General features: G+C 42.1%; 1 protein-coding gene and 1 long non-coding RNA gene across 7 annotated transcripts in view; one reads left to right on the forward strand and one right to left on the reverse strand.

Moving 5' to 3' along the window:
- Positions 1–9,419, forward strand: part of slc15a5 (solute carrier family 15 member 5) — a 34,689-nt gene extending 25,270 nt beyond the window's left edge. For all 6 annotated transcript variants that reach the window (XM_068058965.1, XM_068058967.1, XM_068058962.1 and 3 more), the window contains exons 6-9: positions 3,111–3,299; positions 4,693–4,824; positions 8,945–9,053; positions 9,131–9,419. In XM_068058965.1, coding sequence (XP_067915066.1) covers positions 3,111–3,299; positions 4,693–4,824; positions 8,945–9,053; positions 9,131–9,275 — 575 coding nt within the window. In that variant the 3' untranslated portion in view covers positions 9,276–9,419. The remainder of the gene's footprint in view (positions 1–3,110; positions 3,300–4,692; positions 4,825–8,944; positions 9,054–9,130) is intronic.
- A 949-nt stretch (positions 9,420–10,368) lies between these two features.
- Positions 10,369–21,890, reverse strand: LOC137384689 (uncharacterized). The gene is made up of 2 exons (XR_010977634.1): positions 21,801–21,890; positions 10,369–11,168 (listed from the first exon to the last, which is right to left on the reverse strand). It is a non-coding gene; the product is annotated as an uncharacterized lncRNA (long non-coding RNA).
- Between the last annotated feature and the right edge of the window lie 1,543 nt (positions 21,891–23,433).

A 23,433-nucleotide genomic window follows, 5' to 3' on the forward strand; every position in this document is an offset into this window, starting at 1 on the left:
AGCTCCCCCGGCTCTATTTAACAGCGCCGGGGCAATTAACAACCCGGTGCCAGGATCCCTGTTCCTTTAAGGGATCCTGCCTCCAAGAGCTGCCGGTCAATCAGAGGGCCAGCAACTCAGCAGTCCCAGCGGTGCCACTGGGAACGGTGGTCACTGCCAGTACTATAAGAGGCCTGGGAACCAGGCTCACTGCCCCCAGGTTAGTGAGGCAGTGTTGCCGGGGCCAGTCCAGCAGGCCCTGGCGAGGAGGGCAGGAGGACAGGAGTTCAGGGACGTGGGTTGTTTGCTGGCAGGGGCCCTTTATGGGGTATAGATTGCTTATGGAGGAGGCCCACCCCCCAACAAAACCCACAGGGAGGTGCCCTTAATTCCAGTGGCAGCAGGAAGAAGGCCTTAAGTGGCTGATAATAGGTCTCTTAAGGGCCTCAATTGGTCTCTGAGCGGTAAGGCCGCCTTTGGCCTACCCTGCCCCCGACTAAATTGCGGTGCGACAGGAAGGCAACAGGCCCTCCGCCACCCTCCTCCTGTCGCAATTCTATGAGGTTCCCCCACCTCCTAGCCCGTCTCAATGGGGCCCATTAAATCCAGCCCAGTGTGTGCAATTAGAGTGCAAAGCTTCGCGCTACTAATACGTATTTGGAAAACGGGCCCCAGAGTTGTCAATATTTCCCGTTGATTTCTGTAGTTTGTTATATAAATGCTGGTTCTTTCCGCTCTATACTGAATTTTACAAACATCTTATGAATCTTTCAGATCAGGGTGACTTTAGAGGAAGTAATGGTTAGTTATTCAACAGATGTTGCACACAGCATATTATACTCTTATACTACGGAAGATTGATATCTACATATCTCACAGGTGATGAGCGCCAACATTAAGCTGTCACATCTGCCCTTGAATAACTTATTTATTCCACAGCCTGGCTGTTAGTAATGATTTATTCATCTTGTTTGCTTTATGTATTACCAGTTCCTGCAAATAACATTTTCCCAGAGTTGACGTATTTGGAAAAGATGACTGGAATAACAAACTGTGTCCAGTCAGAAAAATTGCTTATCCAATTTTTGAGGAATTGTTTGAGGAAGTGACATTCTATGTGGTTGATGTTAAACCAAATGACGTAGTTTTCCAAAAGCCTTCCATAAAAATTCCTTACAAAAAATTGTCGCGATCAGTGGGAATTCAGGGCAAAGCATTGGGGTGAATAAAGAACTGGTTGAGGGAAAAGAGGTAGTGAGCAATGTTACTTCTAATTTTCCCCTGCTGTGTGTGGCCTGTTTGTTGCACTGCGCGGTCCCTTTGAGATTGCCGCACTTGTGCACATCTTAAAGGGCCTGCTTCTTGTGTGTGTCCTGTCTGTCTCTTGTGCAGTCTGTTCTGGACAGTTGCACAGCCGGACACTCGTGCAGCTTAGAGAGAACATTGGTGGTGGGTGCTTGTTAGAGGAATGATGCCAGGTTGAGGGTAAGTAATATGTGGAGTGTCACAGGCTTCAGTGCTGGAGTCCCCAGATCTAATCTAGATCAATGGATTCAGAAACTCAGTGCAAACTGGTTAACTTTGCAGTTGGCATTAAACTGTAGGTGGGGCTGTTCAGTCAGAGAAGGCAAATGGACAAATCGGTGGTGGATGAAGTTCAATATAGCAAATGCACTGGAAAAAATGTGTGCCGCAGTAGACAAAGGGTGTTGTAAAAGTAGCTAAGTGTTGAGCAGAAAGGAATCTAATGGTGAAAGTAGATTTGGCAATAAAAGCATCACTGTGGGGCAGCAATAAAGCAAACTGAATGCCAAATTACCAGGTCTGTTAAGTATAAAAAGTATCTTACATCTTTATATAGTGCCTTTCCAACTTCAGGATATCTCAGAGCATTTCACAGCCAATGAAGTGGTTTTGAAGTGTTGTGACTGTTGTAATATTGGCAAACACAGCTGCCAATTTGTGCACAGCAAGCTTCCAGGAAGAGATAAGGAGATAAATGACTGGAGATATGATCAGAAAGTGAACAACACTTGGTTTAGTCTCCAGATAAAGGAGGCAAAAACCTCAAGCTCAATCAAGGGGCAAATCATGAACTAGGGGAACATAGGCCTGCAATTTCCGTTACTGTGCATTGCTTTTTGCCTCAAAATTGGCCAAACCAATGCAAAGGATTGCGGAATTTCAACAACAACAACTTGTGTTTGTATAGTGCTTTTAACGGAACAAACTGTCCCAAGCTGCTGCAGAGGAGTATTATAAAACAAAATTCAAGAGTAAATTATGTCCTGCACATCAGGTTTCTGCAATCTCTTGTGCTCGTTTAAAAAACATGGTGCTGGAAGCTGGTCCTGTCCACATAATAGGCCGAGCCCCAGATCGAATTTATCACCATTGTGAGTTTCCACTGATTGCACCAGTTGTGGGTCGTCGAGGAGGTTGTTTAAGTTGTTTTTGGTGCTCAGACACTATTAGACACATTTTGAAGCTTTTGAATTTGTTTTTCAATTTAATAAGAAACTGACCACTGCACATTAGTATAACTGGTAAGTGGTTCTGTATCAGTTTTTTAAAAGTCTTTTTCAGTTATTTAAAGTTGGGTTACTCACAGGTGGTGGACTAGACACTCTGATTAAAAATGCTTATTTTTTGGAGATAAACCCATTTTCAGCTGTATTAAATAACCTGCACCAGTTTATCATGCTTAAATGCATCAAGGAATATTTTTTGAAGCAAAAAATATTTTTGTAAAACTTATGCACCTAAAATGTTTGTCAATTGCGCTGGTTTAGGGCAGACCATATGTTTAGCAATATACAAATGAGTTTGAGCAGAAACTTGAGGGAAAAAACACGTTTAAAATGAATGAACTTTGGCTGCAATTTGCATCCAGATAACTGATTGTGCCCAAAACGGAAACTCCAGGTCTGTAAGTTTTTTTTAAAAACTTTTTAGACAATGTGAATTCCCTCATCTGTATCCATCTTTGTGATCACTCTTTTTCTGCCAACAGCAGAAACAACATAAAGATGAATAGAAAGGAATTTGTGGATAATGCAGCTGAGAAAGGCCTGCGAAGCATGGACTCCTCTTCTTGTCAATAACTCACAATGACTTTTAACTTCTTTCAGTTATCGGTCACCTGTGCGCAGTGTTGTCCATGGTGGTCGCTGGGATATCAGAAGTGCACAGGAAAAACTTTCTGCTGGTGGAGCAGACGCTATCTGGAAAGGTGCTCCTTGTGTCTTCAATGCCCTGCTTTCAACTTGCTCCTCAGTATCTATTGCTCGGAATTGCTGAGGCACTAGTCACACCTGCCTGTAAGTACAAGTCTCTAATGTGATTAGTGATTCATTTTAGAAATTATTTCCGGAACTTCACTTTTGTAAATTTCCAAACCGCTTTCTTTTTAACCCCAGCAGCTTGACAAATGTTTTAATTTTGATTCTCAGGGTAGATTTGATGGTTTAACACTCAATGCACAGACCTCCACACATTGCAGCTCTTTAGAAAGAGATTGTGCTGAAATCTAAGTGCAAGGGTAACGCATTGCCTGCTTAACAGTCTTCCAAAAATTGACATGGAATAATGGGAATGCTCACTTTAGTGGGCTAATGGTACAATCATCTGTTCTTGGTGTGGAGCCTTGCTGGAGAGGAGCACACTGCACCAACTCAATAAACACTTTTGCAGAACCTCCCAACCTTGCTACCTCTACCAAAGGGAAGGACTGGAGCACCAATGTCATGGGAACACCGTCACCTCTGAGTCCTGGATTGGACATATATTCTCGTTCCTTCATTGTTATTGGGTTAAATCATGGAATTACCTACATTGTACTGTCATCACAGGGAATGCGGAGGTTAAAGGAGAAGGCCCATTACCACCTTTTCAGGGATATAGAATAAATGTGACTTTTCCAGTGACAGCAACATTCTAAGAATTTTTTATGTGCAAAGTGATTTTACCTGTGAATGAACTTATTATGAGTCATAGTTAATTACGGTCACTGTTGGTGACAGTGCATTTGGTCAGTTTCCTTTCCATTGTACCCATAGCACATTAGGATTAGTTTTCTGAGTTTGTATTGCTGGGGAGGAACCACAATGAACATCGGAAAGTCACAGGTGTGCTGCCCTTGATTTTCTGTCAATGAACCTTATTTCCCTGACATGGGCAAGGCTTCTGGCAAAAGTTCAGAATATCATTCCCAATATATGCATATGTATAAGATATGCATGTGTGTATGCATAGATAGTTTATAAATATAAAATATTCACATTACAGCTATGCTGTTCTCTCCATAATATGTTTGTTACAGACCTCAATGAGTGTAGTTAAAGCAATTTCATCATAACAGTGTGCTCCCCAAGAACTTTTTTTTTAATGTGGCAGCTTATAAAACTGAGAAAATAGCATTCACTGACATTCATCTTCAGGTAACTTTGAATTATTAGACTGTTGTCTTAAAAATTACAATGTGCACGAATTCCATTCACAGTTCTAATTTGCACAGACTTTATATTTTGTCATCTGAGGTTGGCTAATGCTTATATGTACAGATGAATTGATTAAAATACAAATATTAATTAAAATGCTTGCTTTCAAGCAAGCAGCACTAAAAAGGAATGAGCATTCCATAGCGTTGAGAGCACTCCGATAGTTAATTACTTACTTCAAATGTTGAGTCTTATTGTTTACCTTTGTTTACAGGTACACTGATTACATTTAGACTATCTCCAAAGAGCATTCGAGGAATTGCAATGCAGTTCATGACTCTCTTCAATGGTGCAGGCTGCTTTGTAGGAGCAATTATTATTCAAACTCTCCAGCAAATTTCTGGAGGTAAGAGCAGTTTGGTTAAAGAATGTACTTTTTTAAAAAAATTCACTTTGAGTGCAGTTAGAAAGCATAATTTAGCTTAAGCAAGTTTTGCCTATGATACAAACACAAATAAATAAACATGAGCTCGAGTGTGGGTCTTATTATCTTGTTACTGTCAAGTGAGGAGGGATCGAAGGGCTTCCCTCTTTGTCCTCTCCTTGTTTGACCACAACAGGTTTAATTCTTTCTTAAAGTAGATGTACTGGCCAATTCAGTAGGTGTTTGATTACCTACTTGCTATGATCATAACAAGAACCAATCGGACAGGTTTTCTTGAGTTAACAAATAAAGAGGTTAACTTTATTGTACCTAAACCGAACTAATGAAAATAATAAACTATGTGCCAACTTTCACTCACATGCACACACACGCACACAAACACTAGAGATTTATACACATACAAATAGATTACAGAAAGGTAGATTGGTTGAGTTAGAGTCCATAGAAAAAAAGGGGTATACAGTCTGTGGCGTTTGGTGATCTGGCTGGCTTTTAGCTGAATTCAGTGGTCCTGAGGCTTTTAGTCTGAAGAGCTGGATGACTGGTTTGGTGGATCTCTGGAAGACGGCGCTATGGATGATTTCCTCCAATGGGGTTTCTGATTGTAACCGAAGTATGCAAAGGTAGTCAGTCAACAAACAGTATTTGAAAGCTTTCAAGCTGGAGTGAAGAGAGAGACAGTGACCCCCACTTAGGGTTTGCTCATGTCAGAGTCCAGTTGCTTCTCCTCTGCTGCAGAGAAAAACACCAGCTTAAAACCACAGATGGGGAGGGGCTTGTAACATGACAGTCACTCAATCATTCAAACATAGCAGTTAGCAGTATTTCTCTGCTTGCTGAGAGAACAGGTAGTTCATTTAAACTTCCTGGGTCTTGGCTCTTGTTAGGAAATTAACAGACATTTCATGTCTCTCCTCACAAGCATTGCAGTGTAGGATACAGTGTTGCAAATTAGGTAATGATCTTAAGCTGAAAGGATGACTTTGTTGGCAGCTTGTCTTTTTAAAAATGTTCTTTCTAAATTTCTTCAAAAAAAATATAAAGTCAGATCTCCAGTCAATGGACCAAAGAAAATTATCATTCAACAAAACACATTGATGTAACAGTGTTAATGCACCTGATCAGCAGCACTCATGTATGAAGTTGACTTGATGAGCTTCAGGGTTTTTTTCTCCTGAAGCTTTCTGTTCTTTGTTAGTGATCCTTCAGAATGATTGAAAGCTTTTTTTCTGTCATTGGAAATATTTGGAGGATACATTTTGGTCCAGTCTCCAAACAAATGATGGAACTTCACAACCTGGTGAGATGTCCCTCACGGGACCACAGATGGAACCACTGAACTAGTATTGCCAATGCAAAGCTGCTGAATTGTTATAGTGTTCGGGTAGAAACACTTGGTGTCATTTTAAGCTAACTCATCTGACGGGAAACTTACTAGGTAGGGTCAAATTCCAGCTTTAAGCTCTGCCTGATTTTACACTCCACTGAATTTGTATACCAAATGATATTGACCTTCAAACCTTGGTGAGAAATGCAATTAAATGCCGTTTTGATATTGAATGCTGTTCGTCTGACATTACTTCACTGACTAGGTGTCCTGACAATATATATTTGAGAAACCCATGGTAATATGTGTTATTTCTGTGAAAAATAAACTGTGAATTACTTCTCAGATGGCTATCAAATAGATGGCCTGCAAAGTATTTTTGATAATAGATCCCTTTAGTTCCAAGTTAGGCAGGAGATCAGGAAGACGACTTCAAGAGTCCAGAGCCATCAGTTATAGCATTTTACTGTTAATCATTTTTCTTTCAAAAATTAAAGGTCAAAAAATTGTGAGGAAAGAGTAAGAAACGACTTGCATTTATACAGCACCTTTCACATCCTCAGGACGTCCTTAGTTTAGTTTAGTTTAGTTTAGAGATACAGCACTGAAACAGGCCCTTCGGCCCACCGAGTCTGTGCCGACCATCAACCACCCATTTATACTAATCCTACACTAATTCCATATTCCTACCACATCCACACCTGTCCCTATATTTCCCTACCACCTACCTATACTAGGGGCAATTTATAATGGCCAATTTACCTATCAACCTGCAAATCTTTGGCATGTGGGAGGAAACCGGAGCACCCGGAGGAAACCCACGCAGACACAGGGAGAACTTGCAAACTCCGCACAGGCAGTACCCGGAATTGAACCCGGGTCGCTGGAGCTGTGAGGCTGCGGTGCTAACCACTGCGCCGCCCTAATGAGCTTCAAAGCAGTGAATTTTTTTTGAAGCGTTGTCATGGTTGTTATGTAAGAAATATGGCAACTAGTTTGTGCTCAGCAAGGTCTCACAAACAGTGAGAAATAAAGTTGTTTTTGGTAGTTAGCGGATGAATGTTGGTCAGGAGACCAGATCAATTCCTTGCTCTTCAGAAAAAATACCATTGGACCTTTCACAGCAGAGAGGCTAACCCTCTAACAATAGACAGCACTCCCTTAGTACAGCCCCAAAGTATCAACCTGGGTTATATGCACGTGTCCTCGAATTAAACACAGAGCCTCCAAACTCGGAGAGAGGATTGCCACCACTAAGCCAAGCTTACAATTTTAGTAAGAAAGGAACAGGAAGATGGAATTCAGCTCATTCTATCACTCAGGCTCTTGCTACTTTCTCTCCCCCTGCCCCACCCCCATATACACACACATACACACAGATGCTTTTTCCTGATTTAAAAGTCAAATACTTTATCCCTTTTTCTTGGAGGGAGTATATTTAATTTCCTTAGCCTCTCTTCATAACTGGTAGATCCAAGACCTGGGATCATCTTGGTTGCCTTTTTCTGAATTCATTCCACTGCTTCAACTTCTATCTGTAACAGAGGGACTCAGCTGGAGACAATATTTGATGTGTGGTTTCACTAATGCCTTATATGAAGTGTCAACAACACTTCTTTGGTTTTATATTCTCTGAATCTATTTAAATATCTCAACATTGTTTTAACCTTTGAAACTGCTGCCATGCACTGTGAAAATAATGTCAATGTTTAGTCAGATGTTATACTTTGATTATGCTGGGAATCATTGTATTTAATTATATATCCTTCTTTTGTAATCATTTTTAGTACATATCATGCTACCTCACATTTATCATTATTAAGTCCATTTCTGATTCATCTGTCAAGTTGCACAACCTTGGTGCATTCCTTTGAATTTTATCCCTTTCCTCTGATCTTTCCTAATTTCCTACCTCCTTTTGGCATAATCTACAAATTTAGACATTTTATTTTTTGATACTTTATTCAGGATCATTTCTAAATATTCTGTGATTCACAGACACCCCAGCAATAATTCCTGGAGAGCTCCACTGGTCACAGTTGTCTAATTAGAGCAACTGCATTGATCACTACCCTTCGTATCCTCTTATTCAGCTAAATTGTTATCCAATTTATAACACCATCCTTCACCCCAACAGCTGTGTGCTGGGTTTAAAGGAACCTGGATTAAACCTGATTATTAATGCAACAGTTTTAACAAAAAAAAACCCCTACTTAAACCAGCCAAAAATACTCATAGTGACAAGATGAATATGTAGATTTTTTAAAAAAAATTATAATTTAAAAAAAAATCTAATTTTTTAAATGGCAGTTTCATTTTTTTAGAGGAATGTCAGTTTAAGTACCATACATTGAGTTAATGAGCATCTTGTTAATGGGAACATTCATTTAAAAGAACATTTTCTCAGGCATTGATTCATTCCCCACATTCTTTGCAGTATTTGCTGAATATGAATGATTGGATAAAGGGAATGTTTTGCTCATGATATTTTCATTATTAAAAGGCTTCTACTAAATTGTACATTTTCTTTGTTAATTGTTTCAACTGTTCTTGGCTGGAGGTGTCTTCTGGATCAAAATTATGCAGAAAAATAACTGGAGTCAAGCAGGCTTTATTGAGCACAGCCTTAATGATGGTGTTCCTTGAATGTGTGATAGATATAAGTGAGATTCATTCTGATTGGGGCTGGACCAATTAAGTAGGTTTCATTACTTTTGCTGTTTCCTTTTATATTGGCTATTGCTTCCTCATCAGGTGACTGGTTTCCAAATAATCTGAATGTTGGGAATTTGGACACATTCTTTTTCCTTGTGGCTGCATTCATGCTTCTAAATCTTCTGGGATTATGGCGAATTTCTTCCAGGTATTTACATTTAGAGGAAAATCTATGTTTCAGTTTGCTTTGTTGCAGACCAGTAATATCTTTGCCTTGTCGCACAGGTACAGAGATCTTCAACAGGAAGACGACCGGTTTGTTAAAGGAGCTCTTGTGGACAAGCTAATAGAACATGAAAAGTCTCTGAAATTCTATGACAGTATTCTGGAATGTCTCCCCAGCACCTATCCCAGCGAGATAGCTCTATGAGAACAAATCCAAAGGGGTAGTGCTGGCATTACCTGCATTTTAAAAGGCAGCCTGATTCTCTTAAATTTGTACTGTCATAAAATATGCTACGGAATGAATGTCTTTTTATTTCCTGTAGGATGATGCTTGTCAAGTTTTTGTTATCACACCACTTGTCACCTTATTTTAAAGTACCAGCTTTTTGGAAACTAATGCATTTAAATGTTTGAGTTGGAATGTTGTGGGTTCAAGTCCCACCCTGGGACATGAGCACACAAACCTAAGCTGACACTTCAGTGCAGTACTGAGTGAGTGCTACACTGTCAGACGTGCCATCTTTCGGATGAAGCATTAAACAAAGGACGCATCTGCCCGATCAGGTGCGTGCAAAAGATTCCATGTCACTATTTCAAGAAGAGTGGGGAGTTCTCCCCAGTGTCCTGGCCAATATTGATCCCTCAATTAACATTATAAAAACAGATAAACTGGTCATTATAACATTGCTGTTTGTGGGAGTTTGCTGTGTGCAAGTTAGCTGCCATATTTCCTACATTTCAAACATGACTACTGTTCAAAAGTACTTCATTTGCTGTAAAGCACTAAAGGACATCCTGTGACCATGAAAGGCATTCTATAAATGCAAGTCTTTCTTTGATATCATCAACTTCACTGTTTGCATTGTGTGTTCTGCAAATGCTTGTCTATATTGTCACAAATGCAGATATTTAGGTCTGCAACCTCACCCCACCCACATCCCCTGCTACTCCCAAAATGGGAAAGGCAGTCAAATTCTCCACCGAATATCAGTACCAGTCAGAGCAAAATCTGACTTTTACAGCAATTTTCCCAGAAGAAACTGACATCATTTTAGATGAGAGGTATGCTGTTGTCATTCCCCACTTAGTTTTTTTTTGTTTGGCAAACTGAAATGCTGATATGAACTTGTGGTGCAATTTTACAAATGGAACAAATCTAAATATTTGGGTAAGTAAAAAATATTTTTGTATCATGTAGATTTATATAATAGTTTATTACAAATAATATTTCATTTGCAGCTGGCATTTTTTCTTGCGTAAAAAAAATAAAATAAAGTCCATTTCTGAATACAGAAAAGCTTAATTTAGAATTTACTTGTATTTAATTGATATTGCAATGATGGAAGAAGTTAAAAATAAATGCAATTTATATCAAAGCTAGTACTGATGTAAATTCTACATGTGAAAATACAGGAGCTGTCTGATATTGTCAAGCCCATTTGGTTGCAAAGGACAAATCTTTATTAATCATGCCGGTCACTCATGTATTATTATTATTAGTTCTTTCACAATGACCAGAGCTAAGATATAATACTCTGAACGTAAAATACACACTCCATTTACAGCTCAGTGCTAATTACAGTTCTGGGTGACTGGTTGGATCAATTACCATTACAGCCAGTTTCTGTTTGTCTAGGCACTGTGACCATTAGTTACGTGTCTTTTTTTCCCCCTGAAATGTAGCAACGTAGCAATGCAGAAGACCTTCTGATGGCATCTGTTTCTTGTGGGGAGAACTAGTTTGCTGCTGGTCCATCAGAATTCCCTAAAATAATAGTTTCTCAGTATCTTCTTCAGCACTTGAGAGGAAGCTGCAGTGACCAAAGTGTTAAAGACGTTCCTGCATCAATAGTGATGGAATTGTGACTTGTGGATTCCTATGCAGTTTTATTTTTGGTCAGGTGTACCAGAGGAAGTGTAGAAATTTGTGTCCACGGCTATCAAACCATATTGGAAAAAGCCAGGAACGGTGTGATTAAAGTATAGCACCACAAAGCTTGACACAAAGGAAAATAAATCAGAACAAGTGCCCTTTCACTTATCCAGTCGGTGTGTCTGAATTATCTACGATGAAGCATGTGTTCAGGAAGGCTAAATGCTGCAGTGATTAAACAGTGTTAGATCATTGTTAGTTCTTCAGCTCAAAACATGGAACTGGTTTGCTCTTCAACTTGCAGAGTTACCTCTGCACACGAAGATGCATCAGCAGGTCTACATTAGTGTAAGTTTTTCATATTACAATATAGCAAATTTTACTAATCCATGAACAAAAATAATGCATCCCAAAGTGCTTCATAGCCAATGATTTAGTATTGAATAAGTTCAGTTCTGTTATGCATGCACAGTATCCAATTACACACAACAAAGAACCACGAACAACAGTGTTTTTTTTTGCTCTGGTAGTGCCGGTTGAAGGAAGAAAGTCCATTGAAGGAACCCACTTGCTTTTGTTTTTGAATGTAGCCACCAAGATCTATTCTATCCAACTGGATACTACAACAGCTTGCATTTGTTTAATATTGTTAGTGTAGTCAAATATCCCAAAGCACTTCACAGGATCGTTAAACACAATTTGAAACCAAACCACATAAGAAGATATTAGGGCGGTTGACCCAAAAGCTTGGTCAAAGAGGTAGGTTTTTGTGAGAGTATTAAAGGAGGAGCGAGAAGTGGAGAGACTTAGGGTGTGAATTCCAGAGCCGAGAGTCTTAAGGAACTGAAGGCACAGCTGCCAATGGTGCAGGGATGAAAATCAAGATGTGAATTGGAGGAGCACAGAGATCTCGGTGGGTTGTAGGGCTGTAGAAGGTTATGAGATAGGAAGGGGTGACTATTTGAACACTAGGATGAGAATTTTAAATTGAGACGGGAGTCAGCAAGTACAGGAGTGATGGGTGAATAGGTCTCGGTGTGAGTTAGGATGCGGATGAGCTCAGGTTTATGGAGGGTAAACTTCCCTCACAGTTTTGAAGTTTCCCTCGCTATGAGCAAAACAAACCCATTATTCAAATATTCATGTTAAGCCAATATTGTATTGAATGTGGGAAACGAATCCGTACTGGAACAAATTGTTCTTTCTCACCAGATTGCGTAAGCTCCTCAAATGTTTTGTATGTCAGTTTCGCCAATCAACATTTCCAGTCTCCTCTTCTGGTTCGTAAAACTCTCTCCCCTTTCAGTTGCATATCCAAGAAACAAACAATCAACTGCAATTTTATTGGTACTTTTTCTTTCATTAAGTCAAGAATATAATTTAACCACTGTAACTTTTAATTCTGTACTATTTGTGCCTTAGAACAAACCATGTTGTGACAAAAAAAAACTTTGGGGAAAAATTTGGTGAGGTGCCATACAATTCCAGACAAAAGAGCTGATTAGCTGGCCCACATCAACCTATATTCTTCAAAACTACCTATCATAAATATGACAAACTGCCTGCAGAGGTTTTCATACTTGCAGTTTAAACTGTGTGCACGCCAAACAAAGCAGGGGTAGATTTCATCATCACTGCTGAAGAATCACCTGGACAGAGGACAGAAATAAAGTCTGGCAGGAAATTTTGCAACCCCTTTCCCCCTCTTCCCCCCGCCTTACAGAACCTGGACTTTCCTTCTATGCATTTCAACAGAAAGAGAAGTTAAGCTGGTTCTGTTGCAGCATGCAATCCTTCTCTCCCTCCCAGCTTTCCTTTCTGGCCAGACAATAAGGGGCAAAAATTGACCACAGTGATTTGCAATGTAGTCTGGTTGCTTGCTTCTTAGTATACCTGCCTTTCACACCCTTGCATCAACGCATGGTTTTTCAAATGTTCACTTCTCCACTCGTCAGACATCTTCAAAGCTTTCATCCCTCTGTCAGGCATAAATGCTATGAGCGAATGCACCCTAGGGGTACAGCCTGATAGAGTGGAGGTGAAGGGCCTATTCACCTTAGCAGAGAGGTCAGTGACGAGGGGGCATAGATTTAAAGTGATTGGTAGCAAAATTAGAGGGGAGATGAGGAAAAACTTTTTCACCCAGAGGGTGATGTGGGAGTCTGGAACTCATCGCCAGAAAGGGTAGTTGAGACTCATTCAAAAGGAGTCTGGGTCTGCACCTCATGTGCTGTAATCTACAGAGCTACAGACCAAATGCTGGTAGGTGGGATTAGAATAGGTGGATCGTTTTTTGGCTGGCACAGACACGATGGGTCAAGTAGCCTCTTTCTGTGCCTTAAACTTTCTTTGATTCTCCTGATATATATTAGTGACCTAGAACTTGGTGTCCAGGGCACAATTTCAAAGTTTGCAGATGATACGAAACTTGGAAACATTGTGACCTGTGAGGAGGATAGTATAGAACTGCAAAAGGACATAAACAAGTTGGTGGAATGGGCAGGCAGATGAAGTTCAATGCAGAGAAATTAGAAGTGATTCATTTAGTTAGGAAGAACCTGGAGAGACAATACAATTCTAAAGGGGGTGCAGGAGCAGAGGGACCTGGGTGGATATGTGCATAAGTCATTGAAGGTGGCAGGACAGGCTGAGAGAGCAGTTAATAAAGCATACAGCATCCTGGGCTTTATTAATAGGGGCATAGAGTACAAGAACAAGAAAGTTATCTTGAACTAATATAAGACACTAGTGCGGCCTCAGCTGGAGCATTGCGCCAATCCTGGGTGCCGCACTTGAGGAAAGACACAAGGGCATTGGAGAGAGTACAGAAAAACAGAAAAGATTCACGAGAATGGTTCCAGTGATGAGGAATTTCAGTTATGAAGATAGATAGGAGAAGTTGGGACTGTTTTCCTTGGAGAAGAGAAGGCTGAGAGGTGATTTGATAGAGGTATTCAAAATCATGAGGGGCCTAGACAGAGTAGAGAGAAACTGTTCCCACTCGTGAAAGGATCGAGAACGAGAGGGCACAGATTTAAAGTATTTGGGAAGAGAAGCAAAAGTGACATGAGGAAAAACTTTTCTATGCAGCGAGTGGTTAAGGTCTGGAATGAGCTGCCTGAGAACCTGGTGGAAGCAGATTCAATTGAAGCATTCAAAAGGGAATTAGACTGTTATATGAGAAGGAAGAATGTGCAGGGTTATCGCAACAAAGCAGCAGAATGAAACTGAGTGAACTGCTCTTTCAGAGAACCGGTGTGGACATGATGGGCCGAATGGCCTCCTTCTGCACTGTAACAATTCTGTGAAGCATCTGGAATTATTGCAATGGATGGCTGTGGTTGTATATTATCCTTGAGTCTACCATTGAGGAGCTTATGGAGATGCTGCAGACTGTTGCTCATTCTGGGGTGGATGATTGGTGGGGGGGAATGATTGACAAGGTCCTTCATTAACCATTGTAGCTGAAATGGCCTCCTGACAGTATGGTGTACTAGACCACAGCATAGAGGCAGCCATCCATTTAAGGGTCCTGAAGCAAGTTCTTGCTGTGCTGTATTGCTGGTGTGAATAAAGCCATCTGCTTTTGAATTTCCACAACACATCCTGGTGACAGGCAAGCTTCTCCTCCATACTAGCTTAGAGCCTGACTCTCGTGAGCCCAATGACCTGGGAGGATTCCATATAATAATGTGAGAAAATAGGAGTGAATCTGAGATGACTGCGTAGAAGTCATCAGTTCCTCTGCCGCTTCTAGAGAGCAGTGACCATGTTTCCTCCAGTCTGGCTGTGAAGTGGCCAGAGTCAGAGTGGAGGCGGAGAAAGCTGGGCAGTAAGCAAAAGCAATAAACAGCCTACATGACTGGTACTCCCTGGTGGAATACTAACATAAAGAAGCTTCATAATGCTTCTGTCTTAGCCTCACTAATTTTAGTTCCTTAGAAATTCAAGGGTTACCACAAGAGCCCCCTTTGTCCCGAGTAGTTTTATTTTTATTTAGAGATACAGCACTGAAACAGGCCCTTCGGCCCACCGAGTCTGTGCTGACCATCAACCGCCCATTTATACTAATCCCATATTCCTACCATATCCCCACCTTCCCTATATTCCCCCACCACCTACCTATACTAGGGGCAATTTATAATGGCCAATTTACCTATCAACCTGCAAGTCTTTGGCTGTGGGAGGAAACTGGAGCACTCGGCGAAAACCCACTCAGTCACAGGGAGAACTTGCAAACTCCCCACAGGTCGCTGGAGCTGTGAGGCTGCGGTGCTAACCACTGCGCCGTTTCATTTCTGGTGCCAGCATTCAATCTGTCTTTTTATTGTGGAATTTAAAATTCCGCGCAATGCCCAGAAAAAGTGCCAAAATAATTTGGAGCAAAATATCCATAATGGATTTAATCTTTTGGGTTCAATGATGCAGGTTCTCATATAATATGCATTTTATTTGTCAGCAACCTATCATAGAAGTTACAGCACTGACGGAGGCCATTCAACTTATCGTAGCTGTGCCAGTCATTGTCTGAAACTGCTTATTCTAGAATTGATCCTGAAATGGAAGGAAGTGACAAAACACAGCACAGCTTTAGTGTTAAATGTGTACCATTTTAAACCATTCCATAAAGAGCAAATTAGGTAATGCAATGTGATAGCGCACTATCTGTTCCTGTCTGAAAGCTGGGCTTCAGTTAAGCCTAAAGTAGTGGGATGAAGATCTCTCAGCTGGTTGTAACAATCCTGCATGAAATGAGTGATAAGGCACTTTCACTTCATTACAGGCATGAGAAACTGCACACAATTTGGCATTTCACCCATAAGTAAGGCTAGTGTAAGAAATGGAAAACTATAAAATGTTGCAATTCTGATTTAGGGCAGGTTAGAGGGAGCTTTTCACTGCAGCTAACTATGGTATGAGAGTCCTTGACCCTAAGACTGTTTTTCTAAAATGGAAAAGATTTTTATTTCCAGCACTATTATCCTTGACTACACAAATACAAAAATTCAATGAATAAATATTTCTTTAAACAGGTCGGTGTTATCTTTCAATGTGTCTTCTTGACCAAAGACATTTTAAATGATGCAATATAATATCAGAACATGAAACTTTCAATTGGCCAAGTTCAAGTAGAAACATTTAACACGTTCATACTACGTTCCTGTGGGAACTGTTTTACACAGATATTAATATGTTTATTTTAAATTCAGTGTTAAAATAGGCCCCCAGGACTGGTTTGAATGTCTTACACATTTGTATGTGAACTTTGCTGATTGTAATCTCTCTCTCCTGTACTTCTGGCACTTTTATTAAAAACATCTTTTCATATTCCACATTGCACTGCATTAGATACATGTTCTATGCTTTATGGTATTGGGAGCAGAATCGTTTGTGCATTTTACAGCTGCAAGAATTCAAAAATGCACACCTAGGGTACACTTCATCCTGCCCTGGTAATTTATCAACTTTCAAGGATGCTAGTCCCTATGTTTATCACATTCAATACTTCACACTCCTCCTCCTTAACTACAATATCTGCATCGTCCCCTGCCTTTGTGAAGACAGATGCAAAGTATTAATTAAGAACCATAGCAACATCTTCTGTCCCTATACATAGGTTACGTTTTTGGTCTTTTATGGTGCCTACTCTCTCCTTAGTTATCCTCCTACTGGTGATGTATTGATAAAACATCTTTGGGTTCACCTTGATTTTGCTTGCCAATATTCTTTCATGCCCTCTCTTTGCTTTCCTAATTTCCCTTTTGATTTCACCCCTCCACTTTCTATACTCCTCTTGGCTTTCTGTAGTATTGAGTTCTGGGTGTCAGACATAAGCTTTCTTTTTCTGCCGTATCTTAACCCGTAGGCTCCTTGACATCCATGGGGCTCCAGATTTGGCCACCTCACCCTTTTTCTTTGTGGGAACATGCTTACTCTGAATCCCTTGCAATTCCCCTTTGAGTGACTCCCACTGTTCTGACACTGATTTACCTTAAAGTAGCTGTTTCCAGTCCACTTTCGCTAAATCACTCTACAGTTCAGTAAAATTGGCCTTGCCCCAATTAAATTCCAACTCCTGTTCTCTGTCCTTTTCCATAATTATGTTAAAACTGACTGAATTATGATCACTACCACCAAAATGCTCTCCCATGCCATCCCTTCCACCTGCCCATCTTCATTTCCTAAAATTAAGTCTAAAACTGCACCCTCTCTTTTTGGACTTGCTACATACTGGGCAAAAAGGTTCTCCTGAATGCACCTCAAGAATTCTGCTTCCTCAATTCCTTTAACACTAAAACTATCCCAGTTAATATTGGGGTAGTTAAAATCCCCTACTATTACTGCCCTATTGTTCATGCACTTCTCAGAGATTTGCCTAAATATCTGCTCTTCTATCTCCCTCTGACTGTTTGGGGGGGGGGGGGGGGGGGCGCTATAGTACACTCCCAGCAGTGTGATTGCCCTTTATTTGTTCCTTAGCTCAATCCATATGGCCTCATTTGATGAACCTTCCAACATATCATCCCTCCTCACAGCTGTAATAGTTTCCTTGCCCAAGACTACCACTCCCCCTCCTTTCTTATCCCCTCTCTATCGCGTCTGAAAACCCTATAACCAGGAACGTTGAGCTGCCATTTCTGTCCCTCCTTAAGCCATGTTTCTGTAATAGCTATGATATCGTACTGCCACGTGTTTCTCTGCCCTCAGCTCATCTGCTTTATTTTCTATACTCCTTGCATTGAAATAGATACCCTTAAGTACTGCCAAACTTTTTTTTTTTCTAACTTTTGTTTCCTCTGTCTTCCAGACTCATCCATTAATTTTCTGCCTTCAATTTTCATTTCTGATTTTGTCCCAACTGAGTCTACCCTCAGGTCCCCATCCCCCTGCCAAACTAGTTTAAACCCTCCCCAACAGCACTAGTAAAGCATCCCGCAAGGAACTCAGTCCTGGCTCTGTTCAGGTGCAACCGTCTGGACTGTACAGGTCCCATCTCCCCTACAGCCAGTCCCAATGTCCCAGGAATCTAAAGCCCTCCCTCCTGCGCCATCTTTCCAGCCACACACTCATCTGTTTTATCCTTCTATTTCTATACTCACTTGTGCATGGCACTGGGATTAATCCGGAGATGACTACTTTTGAGGTCCTGCTCGCTAATTTTTTACCTAGCTCCCTAAATTCTGACTGCAGGACCACATCCCTCTTTCTACCTATGTCGTTGGTTCTGATGTGGACCATGACTGCTGGCTGTTCACCGTCCCTGTTCAGGATGCTCTGCAGCCGCTCAGTGGTAGCCTTGACCCTGGCACCAGGGAGGCAACACACCATCCTGGATTCACATCTGTGGCCACAGAAACACCTGCCTATTCCCCTGACTATAGAATGACCTATCACTGTGGTTCTTCCAGTCTTCCCTGTAGCCTACTGTGCAGCCATGCCGCCCATGGTGCCACGAACGTGGCTCTGGCTGCACTCCCCAGGTGAAGCATCACTTTCCTCAGTATTAAGAACAGAATACCTGTTGGAGAATGAGATGCACTCAGGGGTCTCCTGCATTACCTGCCTGATTCTTTTTGACTGCTTGGTGGTCACCCATTCCCTCTCTCCCTGCATAGTCGTAAGCTGTGAGGTGACCACATCTATAAACGTGCTATCCACGTAGCTTTCATCCTTATGAATACACCGCAGTGTCGCCAGCTGCTGTTCAAGTTCCAAAACCTGGAGCTCAAGCTGCCGCAATTGACAGCACTTCCTATACAAATTGTTCTCCAGGATATGGGAAGTATCCTGGAGCTCCCACATAGCACAGGAGGTGCACTCTCGAGATTGAAGCACCCCTGCTATTCCTTTATTTATTAGTTGACCCTTCATTACTGCTAAAAAGTAAGGATCCCAATACTGACCCGACCCCTACAAACCTTCCTAGCCTGAAAATCATCCATTAACCACTACTCTTTTTTTCGTCATTCAGCCAATTTTGTATCCATGTTTCTACCGTCCCTTTTATTCCGTGAGCTATAGGCTTGCCCACAAGTCTGTTGTGTGGCACTGTATCAGACCCCTTTTGAAAGTCCATGTACACCACATCAACAGCATTGCCCTCATGAACCCTATCTGTTACCTCCTCAAAAAACTCCAACATGTTAGTTAAATATGATTTACCCTTAAGAACTCCATGCTGGCTTTCATTAACTAACCCGCATGCATCCATGTGACTATTAATTTTGTCCCGAATTATTTTTTCTAGAAGTTTCAATAAGCTTCCCCTCCACCGAAGTTAAACTGACCGGCCTGTAATTGCTGGGCTTATTTTCATACCCTTTTTTGAACAAGGGTATAGTGTTTGCAATTCGCTAGTCCTCTGGCACCGCCTCTGAGTTTAAGGAGGACTGAAAAATTGTGGCCAGTGCCTCCACAATTTCAACCTTCACTTCCTTCATTATCCTTGACTGCATCTCATCTGGTCCTGGTGCTTTATCCACTTTAAGTACAGGAAGCCTATCTAATACGTCCTCTTTATCAATTTTTAACCCTAGTGTCTGAATTAGCTCCTTTTTCACCATTGCCTGGGTTGCATCTTCTTCCTTAGTAAAGACAGATGCAAAGTATTCATTTAATACCTCAGCTAAGCCCTCTGCCTCTATGTGTAAATCCCCTTTATGGTCCCTTACCAGCCCCACTCCTTTTACTATTTATATGTCTATAGAAAACTTTGGGATTCCCTTTAATGTTAGCTGCCAGTCTCTTTACATGTTCTCTCTTTGCTGCTCTTATTTGCTTTTACACTTCCCCTCTGGACTTTGTATATTCAGCCCAGTTCTCAATAGTATTTTCTACCTAGCACCTGTCATAAGCACACTTTTTCTTCTTTATCTTAAACTCTACCTCTTTTGTCATCCAGGGCACTCTGGATTTGTTATGTTCCCTTTAAGGGGAAAAGTACCTTGACTGTGCCCTAATTATCTCTTCTTTAAAGGTAGCCCATTGTTCAGCTACTATTTTTCCTGCCAACCTTTGATTTCAATTTATTCGTCCTTCTTACTCTGGATTGTTCTTTGTCCTTTTCCATAGTCAGCCTAAACTTAAGGGGACAGTGATCATTGTCCCCTTAGTGCTGTCCTACTGATACCTGATCTACTTGGCCCATCTCATTCCCAAGAACCAGGTCTAGCAGTACCTCCTTTCTTGGACTAGTAGAAAATTTTCTTGAACACACTCTAGGAACTCATTCCCTTTAGACTACTACTATCCCGGTTTATGTGTGGATAATTAAAGTCCCCCATTATACCACTCTATAATTCCTGCACACCTCTGTAATTTCCTTGAAAATTTGTTCCTCCATGTCCTTCCCACTAGCTGGTGGCCTATAGACACCGAGCAATGTAACTGCACCTTTTTTGTTCCTTAGCTCTAGCCAAATTGATTCTGTCCTCAACCCCTGTGGGACATCATTTTTCTCCAGCACTGCAACGCTCTCCTTAATCAATACCGCTATCCCTCCCCTTCTTCCCTTTCCTATCTTTCCTGAACACCTTGTATCCAGGAATATTTAACACCTAGTCCTGCCTTTCTTTGAGTCAGGTCTCTGTTATAGCCACATCATATTTACACATGGCAATCTGCACCTGAACCTCACCAATCTTATTAACCACACTCCATGCATTCACATACAGGCACATTAACCCGGATTCAAACTTTATTACTTTCTCCCTTATTCTGACCTCACCTAATAACTTGCTATTCCCTACTCTAGTGCGATCTATCTCCCCCAGTATTCTGTGCACCTTGGTATTCCTCTCTGATATTTGCTCCTTGTTCCCACGCCCCTGACAAGTTACCAGTTTTGCTTCCCTCCAATCTGAGCTCCGTCTCAGGCTCCCAGTTCCCTGCCAATCTAGTTTAAACCCTCCCCAACAGCACTAGCAAATCTCCCTGTGAGGAAATTAGTCCCAGCCCTGCTAAGATGCAACTCGTCCATCTTGTACAGGTCCCACCTGCCCGAGATCTGGTCCCAATGCCCTCCCTCCTACACCAGTTCTTCAGCCACATGTTCACTCAATTCTCCTATTCCTATGCTCACTCGCACGTGGGACTGGGAGTAATCCTTATATTACTGCTTTTGAGGTCCTGCTTTTTAATCTTCTTCCTAACTCCCTAAAATCTGCTTTCAGGACTTCATTCCCCTTCTCACCTATGTCATTGGTGCCAAAGTGGACCACGACCTCTGACTGTTCACCCTACCCAGAAGAATGTCCTATAGCCTCTCCATGACATCCTTGACCCTGGCATCAGGAAGGCAACACATCATCCTGGAGTCACATCGACAGCCACATAAACACTTGTCTGTTCCCCTAACTAATGAATCCCCTTCACTACTGCTCTTCTTCCTCCCCTCCTTTGCAGCTGAGACACCTGTGGAGCCACAAACTTGGCTCTGACTGCACACCTTTGAGGAACCATCACCCTCATCAGTATCCAAAATGGAAAACCGATTAGCGAGCGGGATCATCTGAGAGGACTCCTGCACTATCTGCCTGGTTCCCTTTGACTGCCTGGTGGTCACCCATTCCCTTTCTACCTGCATACTCCTAACCTGCGGTGTGACCACCTCCCTAAACGTACTATCCAAGTAGTTCTCTGCCTCATGGATGCACCAGTGACTCCAGCTGCCGCTCGAGTTCCAAAACCCGGAGCTCAAGCTTGTGCGGCCAGTGACGCTTCCTGCAGATGTGTTTGTCTAGGACACATGGTGCGTCCATGACTTCCCTCGTGCCACAGGCTGCACGTTCCACTCAGCCAAGCTGTCCTGCCATACCTTAACTTGACAAACTATTTATTATAAGGAGAATAGCTTACCAGGGTGCAAAACGTAGGAAAAAAAGCACCTCCTCCCCCCCCACCCACCAAACTTGAATCTCCACACTCCGCTTGCAATCTGCACTCCGTTTGCAGGCTGCATCCAGACCTCTGTATTTATACTGTTTGAAGCTGAAACTGCAGCAACCACATTGGACTGGTTAGCTATTTAACTAGTCAGTTATTCTGTAGTAGAGCTTGTTAATCCCTGCCGAAGGCTGGAAGAAACTTACTTTACTTTCTTAACTTACTTTTCCTTTATTTAGAGGGTAAATCCCAGTTAAATGCCAACTGCAGACCAGATTTTTAGAAAGACTTAAAAATCCCCACTCACCAAACTTGTATCTCCACACTCTGCTTGCAATCTGCACTCCCTCAATGGGATAGAAACTACATCTAGGAAACAAATGAGTGCACAATATTTGGTATCTCCAGGAAACCAAACAGCACATCAAATCGTTGCATCCAAGAACAGCTCAGTGCACTTTAGTACTTTTTTTTTTATTTCCAAAATATACTTTATTCATAAAAATCTGTAAAAATTACATTGCCAAACAGTTTCCAAACAGCACCAAAAAATACAAACATTGCAAGGGAGATCAGTTTCCTTCAATACTATCATGAGTTTCTTCCCAACCCTTCCGTTTCACAATTGTCATGTCAATTACAGTTTTACATTTACAGCAATTGAGAATATTAACGATACAGTTCGAGGGGTTTCCCATGGATCCAGCCCCTCAGTCCAGCTTGGTGGGGGAACCTTACACTGTGGTCTTTCCCCATTGAGCCTTTGCTGCGGCTGCCCCAAGCTTTAGTGCGTCCCTCAGCACGTAGTCCTGGACCTTGGAATGTGCCAGTCTGCAACATTCGGTGGTGGACAACTCTTTGCGCTGGAAGACCAGCAAGTTTCGGGCAGACCAAAGGGCGTCTTTCACCGAATTGATAGTCCTCCAGCAGCAGTTGATGTTTGTCTTGGTGTGCGTCCCTGGGAACAGCCCGTAGAGCACAGACTCCTGTGTTACAGAGCTGCTTGGGATGAACCTTGACAAAAACCACTGCATCTCTTTCCACACCTGCTTTGCAAAGGCACATTCCAGGAGGAGGTGGGCGACCGTCTCTTCCCCATCACAGCCAACGCGGGGGCACTGTGCGGAGGGGGCGAGACTTCGGGTGTGCATGAAGGATCTGACGGGGAGGGCCCTTCTCACCACCAGCCAAGCTACGTCTTGGTGCTTGTTTGAAAGTTCTGGTGATGAGGCATTCCGCCAAATGACTGACGGTCTGCTCGGGGAACCATCCGACAGGATCCACCGTTTCCTTTTCCCGTAGGGCCTTGAGGACATTCCGTGCAGACCACTGCCTGATGGACCGGTGGTCAAAGGTGTTTCCCCGCAGAAACTGCTCCACGAAGGATAGGTGGTACGGCACCGTCCAACTGCATGGAGCGTTCCGCGGCAATGTGACCAGGCTCATCCTTCGCAACACCGGGGACAGATAGAACCTCAGCACGTAGTGACACTTGGAGTTTGCGTACTGGGGATCTACACACAGCTTGATGCAGCCGCACACGAAGGTGGTCATCAGGATGAGGGCCGCGTTGGGTACATTTTTCCCGCCCTTGTCCAGAGATTTG

Source organism: Heterodontus francisci, chromosome 27 (assembly GCF_036365525.1).
Source record: "Heterodontus francisci isolate sHetFra1 chromosome 27, sHetFra1.hap1, whole genome shotgun sequence".
Lineage (NCBI taxonomy): Eukaryota > Metazoa > Chordata > Chondrichthyes > Heterodontiformes > Heterodontidae > Heterodontus > Heterodontus francisci.